Source organism: Poecilia reticulata, linkage group LG19 (genome assembly GCF_000633615.1).
Source record: "Poecilia reticulata strain Guanapo linkage group LG19, Guppy_female_1.0+MT, whole genome shotgun sequence".
NCBI classification, from domain to species: domain Eukaryota; kingdom Metazoa; phylum Chordata; class Actinopteri; order Cyprinodontiformes; family Poeciliidae; genus Poecilia; species Poecilia reticulata.
The window spans coordinates 20,926,930-20,953,653 of record NC_024349.1 but is presented as its reverse complement, the minus strand read 5'-3'; the positions used below and the strand labels follow the sequence as shown (position 1 = coordinate 20,953,653).

The 26,724-nt window shown below is 39.9% G+C and overlaps 1 protein-coding gene across 11 annotated transcripts in view; it reads left to right on the top strand.

Moving 5' to 3' along the window:
• Positions 1-26,724, top strand: part of dnah9 (dynein, axonemal, heavy chain 9) — a 163,485-nt gene that overhangs the window by 121,562 nt on the left and 15,199 nt on the right. For 10 of the 11 annotated variants that reach the window (XM_008437723.2, XM_008437721.2, XM_008437724.2 and 7 more), the window contains 9 exons: positions 1,381-1,521; positions 3,596-3,766; positions 3,937-4,059; positions 6,839-7,032; positions 9,528-9,676; positions 13,103-13,230; positions 18,936-19,163; positions 23,523-23,714; positions 23,869-24,060. In XM_008437723.2, the coding sequence (XP_008435945.2) occupies positions 1,381-1,521; positions 3,596-3,766; positions 3,937-4,059; positions 6,839-7,032; positions 9,528-9,676; positions 13,103-13,230; positions 18,936-19,163; positions 23,523-23,714; positions 23,869-24,060 (1,518 nt within the window). The remainder of the gene's footprint in view (positions 1-1,380; positions 1,522-3,595; positions 3,767-3,936; positions 4,060-6,838; positions 7,033-9,527; positions 9,677-13,102; positions 13,231-18,935; positions 19,164-23,522; positions 23,715-23,868; positions 24,061-26,724) is intronic. The other variant, XM_008437722.2, reaches the window with a different exon arrangement.

Genomic DNA, 26,724 nt, shown 5'->3' with positions numbered 1-26,724 from the left:
GAAAAAGAAAAAGAGCAGCAAACTTCAGTTTCTTTAGAAATTTTGGACTTTTTAAATCTGCTTACTTAGCATTCTATCCCACTGATGAGAGCATTTTTAGTTTGAGTTGTTTTAAATCTCTAAAGTTGGCTAAGATAGACATAGGTCAAACTAGTTTAACTTCCGACACATTTTCCATCAAGCTCACAGGGATATGTCTTCTTCCTACTGAAAACTATTTATAAAAATAACTTTCCAGAACTTCACCTCAAGAATTGCAAACAAACCCTTTGATGATCTGTCTGTTTATGCATCAAGGTTACTGCAGTTTATTATTTTTCTTCTTGAATATTTTCCACTAATAAACGTTTGTTTTGCACTTGAATTGTGCAGGGCAAATCTAAGATTACACATGGAGAAATTATTAAATGATTCATCTTGGTCTCTTTTATTTTTATATCACAAAAGCTTGGCATTCGAAAAAAGGTTTTGTAGTCGTTTAAGAGCGACCTTATATCATTACCTCTTAGTAAAAGATTAAAGGCTCACAGTAAAAGTTAACAGACTCACAATTCACTGTAAGATTCTTCTCTCTTTTCCCTCCTAATTGGCCAACTAACTTGAGGCTAGTGTCAGCACAAATAACTTGTCAGAACTGCAAGCTTGAAATTTTCTAGTGTGGACTTACTCTACGTTAACACACAATGTAAAAACCCCTCACTCCTAGGTCAGTAGGTCATTTTGTCATCTAGTGTCTGAAATATCTATGCTGCAGAAAGTTTGTCCCAGTATAGGGCTAATAGCCTGTGCTCCCCCCATCTTCGTCTTGTAATAATTTAAATAAGTATTAGGTAGTTAAAAATTAACCTTTTGTGAAGTTTATTACTACGTCCCACCTAAACAAAAGTTTCAGTTCAGAAATTCTTATTTCCCCAGAGGTTGTACCTTCGAGTAAATGCTGAATCATCTGCATGCAGAGCCATTCCCTCTGGGTTTGCTCTCTTTGAGTTACTGCCCCCAAGTTTCTCTTTTCATTGTCCGAAGATCGGATCACCTCAGCTTTGTTTTTCGTCTCTGCTAGATGTTTACTGATGTCGCCAACATTTTCTTAGAGCACGCTTGGAAGAAGAAAAAAAAAAACTACTTGTGATGCTCTTAGTGTGCCTGTGAGAAAATGATCACTGCTTATGCAGATGTTCATTTCTAAGCGTAATTGCACATTCAGTGGCTGAGAAAAATCTCGACGTAATGCACGCATTCCATGCGATGTGAGCCGGTCCGTTCAAATCTGCTCTTCACCCGAGGTTGAATTTTTGTCGCTCTGCACAAGTCAGTGGGTGCACTTCTTCATTTTTCTGCAGACTGTCTCTTTGTGTTTAAGCTGTGATATCTTTACTGCAGGTGAAGGAAGCCAAGGTGACAGAGGCCAAAATCAATGAGGCTCGGGAGCACTACCGGCCAGCAGCGGCGCGGGCTTCCTTATTGTACTTCATAATGAACGATCTCAATAAAATCCACCCCATGTACCAGTTCTCACTCAAGGTAGCCTCTCTATTGACCCACTATGTTTCCTACCCACCTCAAGGGCTCCCAGAGAGGCCCGTCTTTACACTCCCCGCTTCTCTTCTCTCTTCCTCCTGCTTCCATTTGCTCATCATGTTTTATGCTCTTTGGCCTGCTTTTATTGTGTTTGTGGCTCCCTAATGTGGTTATGTAGAGCGTAATGTCTCTCATATTGTCAGCCAGCGAGCCTGAGAGAAGGTAGCCTGAGATATGGTTTGCAATCACTCCCGACTCTTCAGGTAGCTGCCTCCGCACAACTTATTTCCCAGCGTAATCAAATGAAAACACATTCAGTTTTTATACCTTTGACCTTACATGAAATAATGCACGTTATAAGATTTTTTTTTTATGTACACGGATTTAAAGAAAAGTAGGAATCTGATGAACTGAAATTGTACCATTGTATTCTGAAATAAGGCCAATCATTTCACAATACATCAGTTTGTTTGTTTTTTCTTCGACAAGTGAGTAAATAGTGCAATTCTTGGCAGAAATAAGGAATTACTGGTCTTGGAGAATAATCCTCTTGTAGCAAAAAGCAGATAAAACAGAAAACAACTATAACAACTAGTTGAAAAATCTTGCTTCTTAATAAGTACTATTAAAAATGTACTTTTTTAGCTTTGTCATGTTATGTCATTCCATCATCAAAAACATACCTGGAGTGTTGCTTTGACTCACTCATGCATGTTTGAGGAATCCTTGGCAGCCATTTGGTTGTGCTTTAACACCTGTTTATGCAAAGCTCTGCCCGTTTCCACAAAGCTCCGCTTTGGAGCCTCAGGCCCCAACATAGCACCTGCACCCACATGCTAAAGAGGGAATGTTATAAAGGGTCAATTTCAGATTCAGCTCTGATGTAAAATCAAATCTCTTTGAAGTCATGTTTGATATACACATTTTCAAAATACAAGGTTACTTGATTGTGCTATAAAATGGCACTGTGTGCCAGAAACGCACATAGTTCAGGTCATATTCTGGATACATCACTCAATCATTTAATCAGTGCATAGCTCCTTCTCTATCAGTGTACAGTTCTGATAGCTATGCACTGTAAACCTTCTGTGACGGATGTGATGATGGTTCTAGTTTTTTTTATTGTTTATATCCAGGTACCTTCCTGTAGTGGTTCACAAAAACCTTATAATCTGAATTTCGTGTTCAAGTTTAGCCCTCTTTTTTCTTACTGTGCTTAGTGCATTACATTAGAAACAAGTAACGAAGAAACATCCAGAAAATCCTAGTTTGCATCAACTTGCCCGTTTTTAGTTCCTCCACTGGGGCAAAATCCCCTTGAGCAGCAGCGACTCTGAACTCGTCTCCCATCATGTACTTCTTGTGGCTCTCGGCTGTTGACTTTCACCTGCTGCTACGCCTGAGGATGGTGCGGCTGACGAGAGGCATGGGTGCAGGCTATTCAATGAATCCTTCAGCTGAAATATTCTGCCATTAACCCTAACTGCATTGCCAAGCAGTGGAATGCATCTGTTCTGTCTCATAGCATGTTAAGCAAGTCAGATTAGGGTTCCACCTAAAATTGAGTTTCACAAAGTGCTGGACATCCCTAAGGGGGTAAAGTTTTAAGGTATTTCTTACTAACCCTAAATAAAATACTTTGATTTCTGACTTGACTGAGCATCATTCAGAAGTTATGGTCTCATACATTTCATTTGTATTTATCAAATTGTCAGCTGCATTGTTTATTTTTTCTACACAGCGACTCATTCAACAAAATTCATGTCAAATTTAATGAAACCCTTCTGAAGGCCCATTTTGCGCTGGAAGTCCTCTTGCAGAGATGTCTCTTTTTGTTGTGTATTGACATGTCTCTTCAGTGGTCTTACAAGAACACCGATGCCGATTTGTAGCCCTCTTGAGGACAAAATTACCACCATAAAACGAATCCTTCCACACCCATTAAAGTGCATACAAACATTTTAATTTCTCTCCTTTAAACATGATGTAAGCCAACTCTGAAATAGCTTTTCAAACTGTTTCAGCGTCTTTCTGATGTAAAACTGACTGTGTTCTCCCTGCTTCYGTGCGTCTTCAGGCGTTCGGTGTGGTCTTCCAGAAAGCGATTCTGAAGGCCGACCCGGATGAGACTCTCAGGCAGCGGGTGTCCAATCTAATTGACAGCATCACCTTCTCAGCGTTTCAGTACACCACTAGAGGCCTGTTTGAGTGTGACAAGCTCACGTACACGGCTCAGCTCGTCTTCCAGGTAGGAAGGGGAACTGCTTTCATCTTCTGCACGGTTTGTTTCAAAACCACGCATGCCGTAGAATCAGCGGCTCTTGAGACTGTGAGCCCTGTCTGAATCTAATCAAGCAGAAAGAAGTTGCGGTTTGTGTGGGAAATCCAACATTGGCCTCATGTTTGTTGGGTCCCCAGATACTCCTGATGAATAATGAAATAAGCCCCACAGAGCTGGACTTCCTGCTGAGATATCCTGTCCAACCAGGTGTAACTTCRCCAGTGGATTTCCTATCGAGCCACTGCTGGGGAGGGATCAAGGTACGGAAAAAGGGATGAAAAAGCTACCCCATTAAAACTTTTGAACAACAGAGTTAAAGTTATGTTTTGAAATGCAAAGTGGCACCATCAAATATTTTGTTTTGTCAGTTCATGAGCAAAAGATAAAAGGAAATGCCACAACTTAAATGAGTTTGTGGGTGGATGCATATGCTAACATTTTTTATGCAATTTGTTAAAACGATAAACTAGGGAAAAAAGCTCCATATGTAACTCATGGATGACTCTCCTGAAATGAGTCATTACTTAAAGAACCGTTTTTGAGTTTGCTTGTAACCTCCTGCATGAGTTGTCTTGTGTAGTTTTTAGTAGGCCAGACACTCCTTGGAAACTTCTCTCCTGATCTATGTTTTCTTCCATTTGTGGATAATGACTCCAACGGTGGTTCACTGAAGTCCCAAAGTGCTGATTCTAATGGTCTGGCAGTAATCAGGTCAGGATGTGACAAGTGAAATTGAACTAAGCTTTTAGGATTAATCACCGTTAATTTTCCTCTCCATGGGCTGCCACCTCATCGTGGTGGAGTTGAGAGTCCCAATGATCCTAGGAACTAGGTTGTCGGGGGCCTTATGCCCCTGGTAGTTTCATACATAAGACACACAGGCCCTTAGTGAGAGATCAGACAGACTGCAGTCTAAAGACTTCTCCTGATAAAGAACAGAAATGGAAACTGTTCTCTCTTCCTATGCACTCGTCAGTAATCGGAGGTGGCAACGGGGTTGGGTGCTATGTGGAATGGAGATGGTTAGAGGAATGGACCTTGGCCACAGGAGCTGGCTCTTAGAATGTTAAATGTCACCTCAAGGTCTTGTTCACAAATGAAGGAAAAACGGGGTGGGGGAAGTGTGGACTGGTGCTGCTTCTCATGTGAATGCTTTACCAGTCCACCATGGTGAAGAAAGAGCTGACCGATTGTTCTATCCCCATCTATGGTCACGAGCTTTGGGTAGTGGTCAAAAGAAAGAGATTGCGGATGCAAGCAGCCACAATGAGTTTCCTCTTCAGGGTGTCTGGGTTCTTCGTCCCTTGGCGATGGGGTGAAAAGTTTGGTCATCCAGTTTAGAGTTAAGCTGCTACTTCTCCACACTGGGAGGAGCCAGTCAAGGTGGCTCAGGCATCTGGATGCATGGACTTAGGCACCGGTGAGGTGTTCCGGTGCCTCCGGGATACCTCACGTTCCGAACACGTCCCTCCAGGAGGCGGCCCAGAGGAAGACCCAAGGTACGGTGGAGGTCCTAGGAAGGCCTTGGGATTCTCCTAAAGGAGCTGGACCAAGTGGCTAGGGAGAGGGAAGTTTGGGCTTCTTTGCTTAGGCTGCTGACCCTGAAACCCGACCCCAGACTAATTGAAAGATTGTGAATGACTGTAAGGAATTTTTGATTTTGCAAAGGAAGGAATTTCATTTTTCCAAATAGGTTGGTTTAGATGGCTTTTTTCTCTCATTACATGAGAACTAAAATAAAATATAGAATACTGTATAGATCCAAACATTTTCCCTGCACAGTATCTGAAATTACCCTCAACATCTTTTGACTTACAGTTTGTGGAATTGCTTCATGTGATGCAATCTGTGTGCTCTTCCAGCAACAACTCTCTGAGAATAGACAGCTCATAAAGACGCCTGCAGATTTATAACATATACCCTAGTTTCACCTGGATCTCTCTCCTGATAGCATGTGATGCCGCATAGAGCTGCTCTACATGTGACGCCGAAGCATCATAACAGCGAACAAAGCAGTTACAGCTTCTCCTGAAGAAAAAGCTGTCTTCCTACGCACCGTTTCCTTCTCTTGTCAAATCAGTTTAGCAGCAAACCGAAGCCTAACAGCAGTAAGTCTGTCTGTTCGCTTCTTCTGTTCATAAATGTTTCAGCCTGTTCCGCCTACAATATTAACTTAACCTAAACCCCTGCGCGGGTTCTGAGAGAGCCCATCCTCGCTGCACTCGGCGCACTGCAGATGTTTAAGGTCCCGGCTAATCAAATTCTGTCACTTGATTTTCTTATCGCAGCGGGAAACATAATCAGTCGGAAAGCTTTAAAGGACGATAAGATCCTCTGATTGCTCGGCTCTCTTGACGGAATTACCAGAGGAGGAATCCCTCAGGACTGAGTGCGTTCTTTCTGAGCAGGACTAAGAGGTTGCCACCCACCTGGGATAATTAAACAAGTGGAGTCAGAGTGAAGAACTGTTTGCTGAGAGCCACCTTGTCTCATCTCCCTTCACCTCACTAACTCTGATGGCGTGGAGTTCTTTTATTTCTTGACACCTTGTCTTCTTTGCGCATTGGGGGTGGGTGGGGATGATTTCAGTAGCCTCCTGGTAGTTTATGCAGTGTGAAACATGGCATACATTCTTGCTATGTGTGTGTGTGCTTGTCATAAAGTGACTACCTGCTCAAGGCAGCACTGTGACACTGCTGTTTCCCACAGATGAGATAAGATGTCTGTCAACTAGGGGCTCACAATGGAACCCCACTGTTTGTGCTGTGGATGCATATTTAGACTTCCTTTACCCCCATGCTGTTACAAAAGCGACTGTGTTTACTCAGCGTTTTCTTTTGAATAAATGTTATTTAAATAAGCACGAGAGAAAGATAAGCAATCGGGGTTTTTTTTCCTCCTCCTCTATTTAAATTTTTGCAAACAAAGTTAGTGCTTTTGCTGAGAAATCTTTCCGAAGTGGTCAAAAACTTTCATGTTGATGAGCAGAACTTTTGCAATTTAAATCCTGTTTTCTTTTCTCTCTCTCAAATACGACAGTCCCTGTGCTCCATGGATGAGTTCCAACACCTGGACAGAGACATCCAGGGTTCACCCAAACGCTGGAAGAAATTTGTCGAGTCCGAGTGTCCGGAGAAAGAGAAATTCCCGCAGGACTGGAAGAGCAAAACCTCTCTCCAGAGGCTTTGCATGATGAGGACCCTGAGGCCCGACCGCATGACGTACGCTGTCAGGTGAGCAGTGGGATCATTGTTTGACCTTTGTTCTCTGGTCTTTGAAGGATCTCTCTGACCTGTTGTTGAAAGGGAAAAGGTTAAAGATAAAACCTTTGGCTTTTGTGAGGAGTTGTCAGGGTGCATGTTTTCATTTTTTTATATGTAGTAATTGCAGCTTCAAGCTACTTGCTACCCTAAACTGTTTGATTTTCCTCATGCATACCCTTTCTTAAAATTATAATTCATCATCTATTTATACAATTAAAAGGCTCAGTCAGTCATCATCTCATCAAAGTAAAAGTCTTATTTGAGGACTTTTAATAATTCATTTGCACCCTTCACAGAGTTAAATCATCACAGAACATGAACTGATATTTATATGAAAAGGTAGAGAAGAAAGGTTATTGAATCTTTAATTTGACATGGTCTTTACTAACAAGGATAATTAATGTATTTTTAACATTTTTGAAAGCATTTATACTTGGAACAATGTAAAAGTCCAAGTAACTCAGTGAAGATCTCAGATGAATAAAAATTTTTATTAAATTTTAGAAGTAGAGAAAATATTTGGAATAATTTCATAATGATCCAGAATAATGATAAAAAGTTCTTCAAATTCAACTTAAACTCCTTGTTTCAACAAAGAACTAATCTCAAATAACAATAAAAAACTTTTAAATATTAAAGCCAGATAATATTATCTGTCTGAAATTGCATTTAAAAATTTTTTACCATAAAACCCGTTTGATAGTTTGTATGCTAAAATTTACAAATTTAAACAAACTGTTGTTTATTGGTGAAACATAATGTGATATCATGGCATGATCCTGCCTTGAACCAGTGGTTCAGGCTGGTTTCATGAACAGTACTGTGAACCACTGTCCACCACAGTGACCAGATCTAAGTACATTATTGGTGGAACAGGAGATCTGAATCAAATCTGCAGAAACTATGTGGTACAGTTTTGTCAGTGGAAACTAACCATCCATCCATCCATCCATTTTCTTGCACCCTTTTTCCCTCAGTGGGGTCGGGAAGGGTGCTGGTGCCCATCTCCAGCCAACGTTTCAGGCGAGAGGCGGGGTACACCCTGGACAGGTCGCCAGTCTGTCGCAGGGCAACACAGAGACACACAGGACACACAACCATGCACACACACACTCACACCTAGGGGCAATTTGGAGAGGCCAATTAACCTGACAGTCATGTTTTTGGACTGTGGGAGGAAACCGGAGTACCCAGAGAAAACCCACGCAACGCACAGGGAGAACATGCAAACTCCATGCAGAAAGACCCCAGGCCGGGAATCGAACCCAGAACCTTCTTGCTGCAAGGCAACAGCTCTACCAACTGCGCCACTGTGCAGCCCAGTGGAAACTAACCATGAGAAATGTTTCCAACACCCTTTCTAATACTTGCTTTAAAAATTAAGGCAGTTGTTAAGTCAATGGTTTGTCCAAACCGACATTGCTAGATAAATAAAGTGGTCAGTATTTGAGCATATATGTATAATTTTGACCCAGTATGGATAAGAGAAAACCTTAAATTAATTCAAACTTAACACAGCCGTTCTCGTCTTTAAAACTCAGTGGTTTGTATACTGAACAACCATTCTGTTAATTTTTATATAGCTATATATTTTTTTTTTGTTTGTCCGAAGTCCGTGAATTTCAGAAGCACTTCATGTAAAATGTCAAAAGTATTTTTTTAAGCCTGCACTTTGTTCTCCTTCCTTTCCCACTGCACAGTTTCTTCTGTTATTCAGAACCTTTCACAACAGGTCAAGAGATGTCAAGTCTCAAGCCAGGGCAAAATAAAATCTAACTGTGTTGTATTTAATATTTTTTGCTTACAATTTATGCTACTTTGGTCTTCAGAGTATTGTGAAATATTCCGGAATTACATGAATATATTTAATAATTAACTTACATCCAGCCGATGTATTGTCACTGTTTTAAATAAATTCTTTAAAAGGTCAAAAAATGAGTAGTCACTCCATGATGGAGCCGTCCTGGGTTCAAATCCAAAACTTGGAACCTTTGCTGAATATCTTTCTCCTCTCTGTCTGTGTTTTCTATTTACTGTTGATAAAGTTCACTACCGTCACAAAATGTTAAATAAATATGGGAATACCTGGATTAACCAAGATAGTTGCAGTAATGCTCTGTAATAATTCAGATAGCATATATAATGTTTACCTTTTAAGTAGGTTGTGTATCATGCTCTTGTTATCATTCATTTAGAAATTAAACAAAACCAAGCTCACCAGAACACTCATTTCCAGATATCAAATCTAAAAGCTGCACCAAGGTGCAAGCTCCTAATCTATTTAAAGCATTCCCATTCTTATCAGCAAACTGTGTTTGAGACAGAAAGCATTTCTCTTGATTTGCTGATTTTAAACAGCTGTCTCTGCACTATAAGAGGATTCAGATTCTTCAAGGTCTGCACTTTGTCGGTCAAAGATGAAACAAAACAAGCTGAAGAGAACTAAGCCTTGTCCCCTCCTGCAGAGACTTTGTAGAGGAGAAACTGGGAGGCGAGTACGTGATGGGCAGATCACTGGACTTCGMCGTCTCCTTTGAAGAGTCCAGTCCAGCTACTCCCATGTTCTTCATCCTGTCTCCTGGAGTCGATCCTTTGAAGGACGTTGAGAAACATGGTAATTCCACTGCTTGATGTAAACCTTAAAATTTCACTCTAAAGTTCAGCACAAACTAGCATGTGACCAATTTATCGTTTTGTATTTTGTAAAGGAGCTGGAGTTGAGGCATATGGAGCCTTGTAAAAGTGTTAATATCCCTTGAAGTTTTTCAGATTTTGTCACACTAAAACTTTGCTTGATGTAATTAATATCACAAAATAATTATTTGAATATACCCAATTGAAAATGAACAATTTTCAAATTTTGCCCCTCCCCTCTCTTGCAGAAGGCTCACCTGACCAATCAGGACTAAGAATCAAAGCAATGAGATTCTGAGGGCGTCTTAAAACAACATGTCAGGCATGTCCAGAGATGAGCCTTTTTAGTTTAAACAAACAGGAAAAGCTAAAGCTTTCAGAGTTGAACCAGTGCCAGCATCTTAAAGTAAAGGAATTAGCTATCATGGCTATTAATAAAATATGTGGACCCCAAGCTGCACCCAAATGCAACATTTCCAGAAACAGAAATTGAAGAACTGCTGCTGAACACAGTTGCACAGAGCAGATCTTTGCTTACGCTGTAAAAAAAACCTTTTCATGAACCGGATCCCTGTTTATGCTGTAAGACCATCTGCTTTCCAATAAACCCCACAGCTGAGTCCAAGGTGTATACTTCCATAAAGGATATTGATACTTCTACTAAATGTTTCTTGTTCTGTTTTGCTATGGAGAAAAGACACTTTTTAAAACAATTTTTAGATTTCTTTTTCCTAACTAGCTGCTAAAATGACTACTACTTAATGGTTTAGTAACAATTATTTCACTGTAAATGCTGTAACAAGGTGACTTTTTCACCTTTGTTACAAAGAACCCTAAGCCTTTAAAAAAAACTGCCATGCTATCAAATATCGAGAAGGGAGCATTTTTCTAAGTATTGGTACAAAGGGGATCTGCCATAATTTTTGTTTTGGTAATAAGTTGATGTTTTTTAGTGTCTGGAAAATGAGCTGTTTCAAAAACCTCTTGGTTAAGTCACACAGTGTGACTTAATCCCATCAACCCAAGCTGAACTCCACAACGTTTGGTCAGATGGTTTTAACGCTGAATGCGCTGTACAATGGCTGCTGGAAATTGCAAGTGTAGGGAGATGGAGTAAAGTGCAGGGAAGACAATCTGAAGAGTCATCCTTCAGGAAGGTTTAATCTCTAGATTCCAGCTGGTATTTTCCTAAAAAAAATATTTAGGAACAAATTATAATTTTTCCACAACTTGACAAATATCTACTTCTTTTTATGAATTCCAAGAAAACACATTGAAATTTTTGATTGAGAGAAAATGTGGCACAGTTCGACTGGAATGAGTACTGTTCTGGGGAAATCAAGTCTCACTTGTAGTTTTCTGTGATTACAACATCAAAGGTGCATCAGACAGAACAACAGTCTGTGCTGTGATGCCAGCCGTCCCTACCACTGCACAGCAGTATCTGGGTAGATTAAGCGGATTATGCTAAAGGTCATAAATATATGAGGCGACACCACTGGTGTATTAGGGGCAGCGGAAAGTAAATGTCACCGGTTTGAGTTATTTTACATCATTGTTTGAATACTGTGTATGCCAACCTGCACGACGCCCTGGTTCTGTTTCTTTGACAAAAAAAAAAAAAAACTCTAAAAATGGGAGCTTTTCCACTGACCTGGAAAAGGGGGACTCTCACAGCCTGATATCTTTTTAATCTGCTGCCAAACTATTCCGTCTGTGGGTATTTAGAGTTGGCTCCATGAAATATTCAGGCAGCAAAGAATGTTTCAGCTAACCGTAGCAAAGCAATATCCACAGTGTTTCGGCGCAACCCGGTCCCCCGTGCAAATTCACGAGTCAGTACTTTGGCATTAATGCGCTCCATCATCATGCGTCATATTGCTTGTGTGTAACGTTCTGTTTCTATAGCTTAAATAATGTACTCTTTTGATTGATTTAATAATGGCGGTTAGATGCCTTTATTACCCGGAGAGAACTGTTATTGGTGAGATTTTTATTGGCGTCTCTCTCTTTCTCACGGAGAGAAGCCTGGGTACCGTGTGAAATGCACCTGTCTCTCCTAATGTGATAAGGGGGAGCAATGCTTCTGAAACTCCCCAAAAGAAGCGTCGTTATTGATTATCAACAGTTTTATTTTTCAGCAGAGTCAGTAAAAGGCAAAAGTAACCAGTTTCTGCTGCAGAAAACGCTGATGAGCTGCTGCCTGAACAAAAAAAGGGGGGATTTTTTTTTATCATGTGAAAATTGGGTTTCATCATCTGTATTAAGATCTAATTAGATTTTTATTAGATAGGTGATGTGATTTTGAATGCTCTGCAGGGGACTAATGGCAGTCTGAAAAAGACTGAAACTTCACTTAGTTTTAAATTTGAGAACAAGATAACCTGGAAAAATGTCTGAATGCACTCAAAGTTTTAAAATGCAGCAGCTTTACTGACATATGATATAACTGGATGTTAACACATGAAGTAATATTTATTTCAAGGGGGGTTTCTGTGAAGAGGTTATTAGTAATTATCTTACCTGCAGTCTTCATTTTCTCTAAATACATATTTTGTTTTTCCACAGGCTGAAGTTAATGACTTTTCATATTGGCATATAAGTAATTAAGTATAATTTGACCATATTGATATATCATACCATATAAGAAACTTTAAACCACAGTTAGATTTGCAGTAGACAGTCATTTATAGTTGATATTTTAATACAACCAAAAATATACATAAATATACATATACCTTCAAATTTGTGGGTGTCAATAAATGCAGAGGCTTTTAAAAGTCTCTGCATTTATTGCAGAGACTTTTAAAACACTGTTGATAGGGGTCTGAAGTTTTAGTGGACTTTGATTGGGGCGATGCATTTTACTTTTTGTTGCTGTGCTTGGGATCATTGTCATGTTGTGAGACCAAATTTTCACCAGTGTTCAGGTTTTTAACAGACAGGCCTTACATTTGACTCTACGACACTTTGGACTCGTGACCTACATGGTGTCCAGATCCCAAAGCTTTAAATCAAACCCCTATCAACAGGCCTTCAACACTGTGTCTGACAGCTGAATACTGTCAGGCAGAGAGAAACGCGGTCAGGGAAATCTGGAATTAACAATAAACCGCCCCAAAGAAATTCACCTCCGTTGGCCCCATTGTGCACAATAGAAGTCTTGTATTGTCTACAAAGAGAAAAATGTTTGCTCGGGTCCACAGATGGTAATAAAATAACTTACCAGAAGTAGTAAGGATGTTATTCTATAGGTGTTCTGTATTGTTTGCATAATGCCAGCTCTGTGACGCACCTTCTAGCCATAATTCTTAGAGAAGCTTAGCACTAGTCAATCTTAATCAATTTTGTTTAATAACTTGGTTTTTGTGTGTAAATCATATTAAATGTGTCTGTTATCCTTTAGGGAAGAAGATGGGCTACACATTTGACAACAACAACTTCCACAATGTGTCTTTGGGTCAAGGCCAAGAGGTTATAGCTGAACAAGCCCTGGATCTGGCTGCTAAGGAAGGCCATTGGGTCATCTTGCAGGTAAAGCAAACGCTCACGTATTTCACACAGCCGGGCTGGGAATCTAAGTACTAAATGATTCATCATGATGCTAGGCTTATAGATGTCTAGGCTGCTGTGTCTGTTGGTTTCTGATTAGATAGATTTAAACGTCCGAATTAGATTTTTCAAGTATTTCAAGAAATATGCAGCCAAGCATCAATTAATCATTGATGCATGATCAATTAAATTAAGCTCAGTAATTTTTGTTCTGATGAGGAATATTCTTTGAAGGGCAATTTTTTTTAGAGACATCATAAACAAAATATTTTATGGTTTCTTGTGTGTGTGGTTTTTATTTCCGTTTTATTTATTGCTTTTGTTCTTTATTTTTGGATATTTCAAATATTTTCCATTTCCAATGTTAAGAGTTCCTTACAAAATGAAAATGTATTGCTCTTTGAGACGTTAAATTAGCATTTTTATGCTGCTAATATATTTAACATGGTCTCAAAACATTTAGCAATAAGGTATCGTTTATCGCAACGATTACTGGGTCAATTTATTGTCCAGCAAAAGTTATCGTGACAATCACAGAAGAAAAAAAACAAAGAAAAACTTTACTTAGTTACTTGATTCCAGTTATTAAACAGTGCAGTAAGCTCAGTTTATCATTCAAATTAGTTGAAAAGGTTCCTGTCTAAGAAAACCCAACAATTTTTATCTAATTTTGTCATTGACTTTACAGCAGTCTCTCATACCGAGCATGCATGTAGCGACAGTAAAGAAAAAAAACTCCCCTGTAACAAGAAGAAACCTCCAGCAGAACCAGAACCTGGCTCAGTACAAGCGGCTGGGTGCCTCAGCCGAACAGAGGTCTGAAAAGACAGAACAGAATGCACAAAAAGAAACAAATGTACTGATGTAGGAATATTTGTGATGGTCATGAAAGTGAAAGGTTAACAGCAGGAGAGGGAGAACAATTAGTTGATAACATTTTCTCAGCTGATGCTCTTCCGAAAGAGAATGCCAGATCAGGCGTAGCTTCCATGTAGAGAAAAACAGTTCTTGCATGCTCATCTGGATGTCTGCTTCCCTCCACGGTTTGTCTGCGTAGAAAATTTTTCTTTGCTGCATTTTTTCCCTAACTGAATGGGTCGTTGTATTATACAGTAGAATATTTGAAGCTGCTGTGTCTGTTCTTCTCTTATCCGGAGGGCAAGGCGGGCTTTTGCATTTTAAGTGAAAACCTTGGAGGAATTCCAGTGGGACGTATCGACAGATATGAACCGCAGACCAGGCACGGTGGGACACCCTTTTCTTTTAATTCACACAGTTGGTAGAAACACACAGGGGAGAAAAAAAAGGGAACCAGTGTTGGGATGGCATCGCTGTCTTCTCGAAGACCCAGGATAGCAGACAAAAGTTGCGTAATTATCTTAGCATAAGAATGCCGATCGATTAGGATTAAGAAGGTCTCGTCCCCCTAGCAACAAACCTCCTACTCACTTTTTCATCGACTGTCTGTGGCTCTGCCTGCCAAGACATGACACTGAGTAAAAAAGAAGAAAGAAAAAAGGACTGGGAGAAGTTGTGTTCACGCTGAATTTTACCAACAACATATTCTCCGTCTTACCCGCCAATTCCACCATGTTGCTTTCCCTGTCTTGTAATATTTTATGCATCGACTTGCATCCTCTGCCTTTCCCACACTCTTCTGCTCTCATCGTCCACATTTTCTTCCGCCGCTGCATCAGTGGAAAGCCAGGTCAATGGCAGGTTCCCCCTTACTCGACAGGTAATTATACGTCTGAACAGCAGCTTCTGCTCAGATGGGGCTGAGAGAAGGAAATGCAGAAACTTTGAAGCAGCCCATCAGAAAGGTGGTGGGGGCAGATTGAGAGGCAATCAATCGGGCAGATTGGAGCTGAATATCCCACATTGGCCACGCAGTCGGGATGGAGTGGCCTCGACTTGGCATCCGTTTTGCACATTTAAAGCCTCCTGGCCATTGAAGGGAAAACGCCTCACTCCAGTGTCCTGTCGTCATTTCTTTTTCCTAGAGCCAGGTAGGTTCGATTGTATTTGGAAACAAAGATGTTTTGGAAATTCAAAATCACTCACTTATTTGAGGCTTTGATATAAAGTGGACCAATCTGTCTCTGCAACTGCCAGTCACCACAGCTGGCACTGCTGATTACTGCGGAAACTCTCCCATGTCGCCTCCTTAGGAACCTGCCACCAGCATCAGTCACAGTGACAAAAATAATCTTGAGAAAGAAAAAAAAAAAATATATATATATATATAGAAATCCTAAGACCACTACTGTTCATGCACTTTCAAAAGCTTTATTTTATTGTGTGCTGGTAGACAAGACATACAGGGATTTGTAAAAGAAGGCAGCATATAGTGCATGTCCACTTGCTTTGCTAGGAACCACGGGAAAAATAGTTCTGTACCGCTCTGGAAATACTTTATGTATATAAACTTAACTTAACATTTCAGAGACAAACAGGTAGTCTGTGTCACATAGATCTTGTCGTCTATAAAATCAAGGAGGGGGTGGATCCCCAGTAGTAATTTGAGACGTGGTTCACACTGAACAGATTGCACTTCATCACAGAGTAGTACAAAACTATGAATACACTCATACCTAAGAACAGTTGTTGAGACTTTTTTTTTAATAACCTAACTAAGAATTGGTTTTAGAGTTTTTAGTTCCTGTGGGAGTAGAATTAAAGAATTGACCTCTTAAGCATTCATCCAAGCAACAAGAGGCAGGTCAAAGTTTTTTTTGTTTTGTTTTTTGCTTTATTAGACATTCAAACACACACAAACACCTGCACTGCAAAAACACAAAACCTTACCAAGCAGTTTTGGTCTAGTTTCTAGTTCAAATATCTCAGTATTTTCAGTACTTGTTCTTTTGACAGATTATTTAACACATAACAAGACATTTTTCCTATGTTGTAAGTTAATTTAACTGCATAGAGTAAGTACTTTTTCATCAGTATTAAGGGATTATTTACTTAAAACAAACATCTCAAGCTTTCTGAAAAGTTACTTTTAAGTTAGTTTGATTTATTTCAATTGTAATAAAATATTTGCACTAGAAACGAAACCAACATTACTTTGTAAGATGTTGTGTTTTTGCAGTGTAAGCCTCTTATTTGCATAGACCTAAAGTTATGTCATTTCCCTACACATTGAACTATTTGAAAAGACCTTCTTTCACATATAAGGATGTTCCTTTTGTTTTTGTATGCCCTGCATTTATAACCTAAACATTCACGCTGATTATTTCACAACATTAAACATTTCTAAACATTAAAATCCATGTCAAGACACCTACTGCAGCTGGATTCTCCACATTTGTGAATTTATTCTCAGCATGCCAAGCTGTCAGTGCCTTCATTGTGTCGGCGGAGCAGGTTTTATTTTATTTTTTATTCCCCCTCAGCCCTGTTTGCTGCTTTTCCTACGTCAGTGTGGAGTCTGAGAGACTCTGAGCTGCGGGGCCGCCTCGTCAGTGCAGGAGCCCAGCTGTGCAGCTGTCCTCGTCCGCGTCACTCCCCGACCAATTCCTCTGCGAAGGAGAAATATTGTGCGGTCGCCTGCGTGTGTTTCTGCTTGCTCGATGGAGACGCTTTTGGTGCAGTCCAACGTGCCATTGTGCCTTCCCTCGGGTCGCGCATGACAGCAATGCATCAAAGACCTTGCCAGTGGTGTGTTCTAATGGCTTTTAGATTCAACTCTCATATTATTATGTAAATAGAGGACTCCTTGATGTGGTATCATTGCAGCCATCGAAGAAGCTGGGAGGCCCTTATCGGGAAGACATTGAGGGAAGGAAGGAAAAAAAACCCTGAAGAACACGGCACCTGAAAGTTAATTAAAAAAACACAAAAAACAGGAGCGCTCTGCTGTCGTGTTTGTTTGTCTGTTGGCCTGTTGGTTCGTCTTTTTCTCCATTCCTCTCGTCTCCTCTCCCTGCAGCCACACGATGAATGCTTTCATTACAGTGACAAGTTCTCGGGCAGTCTCTCACTTCTACTGTTGGCTCGCTTTATAGCCAAACTATTTACATGCCGAGAGGAAGAGTTGTGCTGTGGCTTGATGAAAAAGCGTTTGAATTTAGACTTTTAATTTGTATACCGTTCATTACTCTCTAAGGCACCGGCAGGCGAGGAACAAACTTGCGTCCTTCTCTGTTCCCAACTCCTCCCAAACTTCTTCGTCAGTGGATTTACTTTACTTTTTCTCTTCCAAGTCCCGCAAAACCGACGTCCCAGCCCTCCCCTGTTGTTCCCTGTCATTCGTTAAAGAGTTCTTACTCCAGTCATCATAAGGAAGATTAAATACTGAGAGCAAAGGGAAATGAGAAAGTAAAGCGGCTTATGAATCAATGACTGCAGTTATTAGTGCTGTAATTAGATTTAGGGAGTGGGCAGTGCTGCGTGGTGAGACGTGTGGGGGGGCTGGGCACACTCCTTATCAGCCATCGGATATCCTGTTCTCGTCAGGACGGTTGAGATGGAAAATTGAAGTCGTCCGCAACTCGTGTAACACCGAGATGAATATGTATAAAGTCTTTAAAATCCTCCACTGGAAAACGGTCACTTCACTCTGTCAACCCAAAAAAAAGCGTTTCAGGCGCTATGTACCATTTAATTTAGTGCCACATCAAAGTCACAGTAAAGAACAGGAGATGTGTAGCGTTTTAATTGCTCCTTTTTTCTAGTTGTCATCACAGGACGGAATTATATTGGCAATTCCAGCTCTTTATTATGGCACTTTGTGTTATCCATTTAAGCACAGACATTTACAGAAAAGTCGAAGCGCAGTCAGAGTAGATTAGAGTCGAGAAGTGCACCGATCAGAAATTAGTGGCTGATTTGTGATCATTGGTTCATATTTTAACCGATTTGGTTTTCTCTTTAGGGACTAAGATAGAAGACATGAGAGCAGGAGTCGAAATGTTTCGTTTCCACACTTCCTAACCTGAATGGTCATTAATGTTTAGAAGGCCATGTTGCAAGGAGTACTGAGCATCTTATCTTAGCAACACAAGATGCGCAATAGTACAATTACTGCAGCAGTAAACATTAGGGCTGTTCTACAAAGGTCGACATTTTCCCTTGAAAATGCACCCAACATTTCTAAATCCACCATATTTTTTGTTATAAAAAATATAGATCTAATATAAATATAAAGCCTTCTGGCTTTGAACTGAACCTGAATGATAAAACGTAAAAACTTTGACAGTATAGCATTGGATTTCTGTTTTGTCTCTGATTTTTAACTGACTGTTGAACATCATATTGATACAGAAAATATCTAAGATTGAGTTTTATTTATTCAGCAACAGCTTCCACACCAAAGAGTGTTCAGAGTAAACAGATTGGAGTGAAGCTCTTAGTTTTTGACTGACAGATTTTGGTCACCAGCCAATTCAGTCATGCATCTCTTTAAAGTTAACTACGCTCTCTCAAAAGAAATAATTTAGCCCAACTACTACTTAGGCTGAACTTCATCTTTACCATCATTCACTCCACTTGACATAAGAACAAAACACTCTGTCTTTGATGTTGTTGTGCGCAGTGTGGCTACTGAATAATGAATAAGTGAATTTGTTATGGCATAGGCAAACCTTGCAATAAATKCCACTATTGAATAATAAATTGTCAAAAACTATTGAATTAAACTATTATTTTTGTACTTTTTTGCTTGTCTTCTCCTCTGTAAGAACATCCATCTGGTTGCTCGCTGGCTGGGCACCCTGGAGAAACTTCTCGAGCAGTTTGCCCAGGGAAGCCACGAGAACTTCCGAGTGTTTGTCAGCGCTGAGCCGTCCTCCACCCGCGACAGCCACTTCATCCCTCAGGGGATCCTGGAGAACTCCATCAAGATTACGAATGAACCACCTACCGGCATGCATGCCAACCTGCACAAAGCCCTGGACAACTTCAACCAGGTAACACTGTCAGGGATAGCAATGTGCTTGGTAATAATAAGCTTTACTTCAATGCTTATTACTAGATGATAGACAATAATGGATTTACGTGAACTAGAAATGTTTTAACAATCTAGCTGAGGTTTGATCAGTATAAATGCCAAAATGCATATCGATGAAAATAAATATCTACTAAACAACCCACAATGATAATCTCTGGTCAGTGAGCGTGACACAATGGTGTCAGTATGCCATCTTGTCCTTTTTGTGTTGTTTCTGATCAAGCTGTAGTCTAGTAAAAAGTAACATCTTAGTGGACCTTTACAAAACTCATCTATCAGTCTTTTCTTAACACCCACTTATCCTAGCAGGGTCATAGGCTGGTTCCTCCCCCCAGCCGTCACTGGGAAAGAGGTAGGGTACACGCTGGACATGTTGCCAGTCCACATGCTAAGGGTGTTTTCACACCTGATGGTCCGGTGGACTCTGTTCGACTCTGAGTTGAAAATTGCAACTTTTGTTACATTTTCAGCTGGTGCGGTTTGCTTTCATAACCTCACTGTGTCAAACAATCCAAAAACCTGTTCCCTCCCTTGCCTGTGGTGACGCTACACTGAAAGAAACACCAAAACCCTCAGAAGAAGACACCGAGCACAACTTCCTCCTTCAAACAATGCAAACAAAAATTAAGTGGTGTTAGATTTTAGCGATTGTAAGTTTTAGCTTACAATCGCCTTTTGTAAGATAGGCGATTTTGTCTTTGGCAAAAGACCACAAGCTGTTTCTCCCTACAGTATTAGACTCTTGTTTTACTTTTATTCACCCAAAATGTCATTCTTTATAGCCCACTTTCTGCTTTTGGAGCGCTCTCCAGTCTGTTTGCGTCCAAATATGAGTTTGAACCATATCAGAGTTTGCTGTACTTGAAAATACAGTCTCAATGCAAACAGACTTCATGAACCCAGGCATCAGTGCTTATAACCTTGACACCTCTCCAGACTCCTTTAAAAATAGTGAAATCAACATTACCACCTATAGGAATCTACAAAAATAATTGCCAGTGTTTTTAGTTATCCAGGATGTACATTTACTTCTTGTTACTCCAATACTTCTAAATTTTTTTTCTTTTAAATAGCAAAAATTCTGGGATGCGATTACTTACAACTGGTGGAGGCTTCTTCAATGTTTTAACTGTCTTGGGATGCAATTCATGCCTGAGTTTCATATTAATACCTCCAGACAATGCTCAGAGGAACTTATTAGCGCTTTGAGACAGACTTCCCTTTGACCAGAAATACTGTAGGGCTTTTAATATTGCAAGTTCTCATACCACTAGATCTCATTAAACCCCCCGTATATATACATTTGACGTATATACTTGTCAAAAATATGTATGGATATTTATGGATCTACCCATTTGGATTATTAAACTATGCAAATAACAATAAAATAGAATACTTTCAATTACTACTTCCTCATTTTTTTAAATATTACACAAAAAGCTCTTTGCACAAGCCCTGCACACACGCACATGCATGCACACCCACACACACACACGCACACACACACACACACACACACACACACACGCACACACACACGTAAATTCTTGATTTTCTCCCATTTTTTGGAGCTTTTTTTACTATTTATTTTACTATATTTAGTTACTCTCATGGAGTTACGGTGACTAGGGAAGATATAGACCCAGAACACCAGATTTCCCAGAACAATACGAGTGCCCATCGCGTGGGATCAAAATATCTGAAGGCAGTTGTTTTTTATTTATTGTTGAAGAGGTTTTGTTCTTCTCTTAGTTCTGAGTCATAGCTGAGACTATACAATGTTCACTTTTATGAAGCTGCCAAATTACAATTGTTACAACAAACAAAAAGTACAGTCGTCTCCCAGCTGCTCAGTTTCCTGTGACCTACGCAGGGCATAAATATAGGTATTGCTGAAGTAAAAACTTGGTGTGGTGAAAACTGGCGGGGGCGGAAGGATTACCTGAGGACAGACGTCTGAACAAGGCCAATTTGCGGCTATGTTATCAGGGAAAAGCTAGACGATATTATGCTCCTGGTTCGCTCTGCGGGCTCCGTGGTTAGAATGGATCTGTGTGCCACAGTGGCCTCCTCAAGTGTTTCTCTACCTTATCAGTTCTTTGTCTGTATCTAAGCCTTACCATTACCTCAGTGCTTTGCTGCCAATGCATCTTCGCCCGCACCATTACCTGACCTCTCGGCTACGTCCCGATCCATTTCCACAATCCTTAGTTTGCTGATGTGTATCTTGCCTGATAAGTGCGACGTGTTTGTGAGCCCGGCCTTATGCAGAGGCATGGGGAGGTCTGCCGAGGTTAGGCTCAGAGAATATTCTGGTCATGTGTTGTCGGTGAGACTTAATCAATTGCCGCCTGACTCTGTTATGGACCACCCGCAAGGCCAAAGCCAGAGCTAAGCCAGAGAAATAACATTCTTTTTTCTTTGGTTTTTCTGCAATTCACTGACCTACCTCTTGTTGCAGACCACTGTCAAAAAAAAGATATAACTTACATCACTAAAAGCTAAACCCTAGACAGTGCCTATGGATTTCCAATTCCTTATTGGTCTGTTCAGCTGATCATTCTTTGTGGGTAATCAGACACTAAACATGGTTAACTCTGGCAGTTCATTGATATGGAAATGTCCTTTCAGTTCGTGTTTGTGAATACAGGGTATGAGTGTGTGTGCGTGTTTGTACAAACAATCTTGCAGCATTTTGTTTCTCTCCAGTCCACAGGTCATGGATAGGGAGGTTATGCATCTCTTTCAGCTGGGTTGAGCAGAGGAGCGCCGTGCAGAATATTAACTAAACCTCAAACAACGACTGTGTGTGTGTGTGGCAGTAAGCCTGCACTCTACTTATTCACTCTATGTGCACATCGTAGCAGTCAGCTCCCCAGGGCACTGCAGCAGGGGGGAAATGTGGGGCCTTTACTGTGATACACAGCTTGCTACATGCTAAAGTAAAGAGACTCCACTCTTCTGGTTTCCATAGGGGTTGTTGGGATGCTTATTTAACCGACTCCCCTGCCCCTCTGGAGATTACAGTGCCATTTACGTTTCTTTTTTCTTTTTTCACTTTATTTGCCTGTCTAGAATAATGAGCCCAGGAGACAGTTGGAAGCTGAAAGCGCCTGACAAGTTGTGACAATTAAAAATGAATCTCATGCTTGGCTTTATTGCAATCCAGTCACCTTTTTGTCTCTGTGTTGCTGTGCTGCATCAGGGAAGATTTGACAAAATGAAACTGTTCACAGAGCCGTCTGCCACAACTCTGTACCTCTTACAATCGTGTGTGGAAACAATTGTTGGTAAGACTGCAATGTTGCATTCAGAGACTATACAATCTTTGTATAGTCTTGTTGTTGCTGTATCACTGTAAGGTATTATTATGAGCCCCTGATGTTGAGGTGGATGCAGGGTATCAAGCTGGATAAAACCTTGGTAGAAGACTGATTTGGAAGTAACAACTTAAATTGTGTGTTGAGTTGCCTTATTGAGTTGAGTTCATTTTAAATGGCATTTATACCTCATCTAACTGGTTAGGCTAATGGTTTGCCGGAAAGAAAGTAGTTCGTAAAGGCTTGTGCATTCTCCACAAGAACAGATAAATGTGTTCCTTTCCTCAAGGTTGCAGTCACAAGAACTAAGAGATATTTCCTACTTCACAATGGCTCAAATGTATATCTGGTGAGTCTTCATAGGTATAGGGTTTGTCACGGTAGTAGCCGTGGTCACTTCAGATTTCTGTTCAATCACACAATACTTGCTGGACACCACAAGAAARTTATGTTCTGCCGAGAACAAGCTGCAAGCATTCAAAACCAGTTGTCCAATGATAGAAATTCCTCTGTTCTTGCAAGGTATCGACAGGTTTTATAGTTTCACTCAGAAAACACAGCAAGAACAAGCTGCAAAAACAGAGTGAGGTCATTTGGTTCTTTCAGTCCTAGGAGGAAAAACAGATTTTGCTTTTATTTGGAGATATGTACACCTTGATAGTCTTTTTCAAAGTGTCATCATGACTGCTTTAAAAGGAGTTTGAATTTTTTCAGTGTTTATATATCAAAATACTGTCAGCCAGTCCAACAAAGTCTTTGTTCTTCATGTCTGTCAACATAAAAAGGATATTCAAAAATGACTATTTTTCATTTGTCAAAAATGTTTCAAATGTGTATTAAAAAGTACTCATCTTTTTGTGGGGGACTTGTAGCCCTAACAGTAACTGGACTGAGTTTTGTGGAACTCAACTCTCTTACACGAAACATGTCTGCATGAAAATACTGTACTTTCTTGTGCCAAAAGGTCTCCTTCTGCGGTTTGTCCTTTGGTTTCCCAGGAGTCTCTGGACATGTGTGCACGGGAGAATGAGTTCAAAAGCATCTGGTTCTCCCTCTGCTACTTCCACGCGGTGGTCGCTGAGAGAAGAAAATTTGGTCCTCAAGGTTGGAACAGATCATATCCCTTTAACACCGGAGACCTGACCATTTCCATCAACGTCCTCTACAACTACCTGGAGGCCAATCTCAAGGTACATGCCCCCCCCATCCCCTCTCTTTTCTTTCCATTCTTGTGCAGGTGGATTGCAAAGAATACTGTTTGCAGTCTTAATTGGAAATGTGAACTCGTGTGACACCCCGAGGCGCTTTTGGCGGAGCAACATTGTCTCTCTTTGTAATCGCCAGGTGCCGTACGACGACCTGCGCTACCTGTTTGGTGAGATCATGTACGGGGGTCACATCACCGACGACTGGGATCGACATCTGTGTCGAACTTACCTGGAGGAGTTTATTAAGCCTGAGATGATGGAGGGGGAGTTATTTCTGGCGCCTGGTTTCCCCTTGCCTGGCAACATGGATTACAACAGCTACCACCAGGTGAGGGAAATGTTGCCACCAATTGGACAACATGAAACCATTTAGTAAAACCATTCCCACCACCAAAACCACAAGAAAGGAAAGGAAGAGAGAGTTTTGTGCAGTTGGATCAGACATTGTATTCTGGTAAGCGATCCAGAAGAAAGTTCAGGTCCCTCCACCTACTTGTTCCCAGGGGGCTTTTCTGTGCCTTCTGCAAATTAATGATCGCTTCAAACGGCTCTGACCGAGCAGCTATAATTAATAGGTCTTTCTCCATCATTCTTCCCTGGGCACTGTGTGGACGTATACAGTTCAATGCTAAATCAATACCAATAAAACTATGTGTGGGTCCCTGGGAAATTACAGATTGTAGTTTAGTTATATTAATATGTCTCAGAGAGTTGTTCTGTGGGTGGAAGAAGTTTCTCTGTTGGTATAAAGTAATCTATCCTAAAAGGCAAGATGCAACGCCTTTTATAAGTTCACAGTAAGACGATGCAGAAATGATATTTTGTCTAATTATTGTTGTAGTATTTTATAGACTGTAATTCAAGTACAAAAACAATAACATCAAATATTTTGATGATGTTGTTTCTGTACAAACATGTTTGACGAATGGTGACTGTGGCATTTTATTGCCGTCAGGCATTTAACCATTCATCTGAAATTTTGCTCATTTTTGTTTTCTTGTAAGAATCAATGGTGTTGATCAGACTTGGTGTTTGTCTGTGGTTCTATTGATAAACATCCAGTTAAAGTATTTTTTAAAAAAGTGAATGTGATTGATCAGTGTGAGTTTACATTCAGAAGCAAAACTTTTTTTTTAAATTTTGCTTACAAGCTTTGGTTTCAGAGAGATAGAAAACTGCCTGCAATAACATCTGTACTCTAATGTTATTTCACCCAATTATAAAAACTGAATTACAAATCTTTCCATGAATACTGGAGTGTTTCCCCAAACAAAAAGTCTATTCTGCATTTGTTTTTCATTTAGATGTCAACAATATCTGCAATATAGTCGTCGTCGAATGCTTACAGGAGACAGACTTGGAAACAAACCAAAACAGTACAATAACGTATATAAAAATGAAACATTCAGCAAAGATTACTATTTAATTTAGCTTTGAGTGATTTCCACGTTCACTGTCCATTTCAAACCTTATATGTGTACTGTTGCTTATTTGTTTACCTGTCATTTATTTGTTTATTTTTTTGGACAATTATTAAGTGCTATCAAATACCAAGCTAATTTGCAATATCTACAAGGAAAAAAATGCACATTTTAATATACAATGTTTAAAATCAATAATGCCAGAGTTAAAACACTACTCATTAAAAGATAAACATTCAAAATTGAAAATTATTGTTCTCATCATGAAAACAAATGTTTGTTTTGATTGTATTTTAACATAATGCAGAACAATTTAAAATAAAAACAATGTATTGGAAGAGCCAAAAAAGAGTTTTTGTTAGTGTGTGGAGTAGATTTATGGATTGGATTGAATGATGAGTTTAAAAAAAAGTACAAATATAAACCTGCTTAAAAACGGTTTAAAATGGAGCTTATTGGGAAATATGTTGTATAAGATGAATGTTTCAGATGAATTTTCAAATGTACAATTTTAATCAAATCTGAACCGAATTTAAGTAAAACTAACAAACTAGCTTAAACAAAATAAAGTATTTTTTTATGCTGGTTCAAATAACATTTCTTGAAGTGTCCTTTGACTTTTAAACCTGCTTAGCCAACTTCTCTTTTCCTGCCCCTCACCTTCATTTATCACTGAACACAAACCCTAATTGACTAGATTAAATCAGCGGCGGTTAAAGTTTGTGTGTGCTGTGGCCCATGGTGATGTCATATGTGAGCAATAATCGGTTCAGATTCCTCCCATACGTTTTCCGGTGGAGCCAAAGAGGAGTGGGATGTTTGATTTGGATTTAATTTCCCCTTAGTCTGTGGACTGCTCAGTGAGCACATATAGATGTATTAAGTAGCTCTGGAGGGAAAAACTGCAGCTTTTTACTCTTCGGTGTCACAACACAGCCAGGCTGAGCCAGGAAGGAGTTTGACCGGAGACCCGGGGCTTTTAAATGCCCTCTGGGTACCAGAAGGCCATCACTTCCACTGTAACCATCCAGGTGGAATTTTCCACACATCCACCCGAAACATTTTTGTTCCTTCAACATTAAACACATGCTATCAGTAAAAGTTTGACAGGAAGGATTAAGGAGATCAAAGAAGCAACTATAAAGAGATCCTGTTCTAAAAGCCAGGTTCTTTCTAAAACTTTCATCCTGACATCAGAGGAACTTTTTTTTTTAATGCAGTTCACCAAATAAGCACTTTTTTATTTCTATTTGACTTTTATTTTGCACTCAGTTTAGAAGCATGTGTTTTCATTATGGAGTAGCAGATGCAAAATGCAGCATTTTCATCTTTTTTGTGTCGTCATCAACTGTTATCAGTTTAATTGTTTGAATAAAACTCCTTCAACTCTGTGGTTCTTCACTTCCTTTGTCAGCAGTTCTATTGAAGAAAAACCAGACATGAGATTTAAAAAGCTGCTTATCACATTATTGAATAAGTTGTCTTGCTGTGCTGCTCGGTGATGTGCAGACCTGTGAAAAAGTAAGAACAGAAGAAGAAAAGTATCAATTTCTATAAAAGCGGCAGCCCTT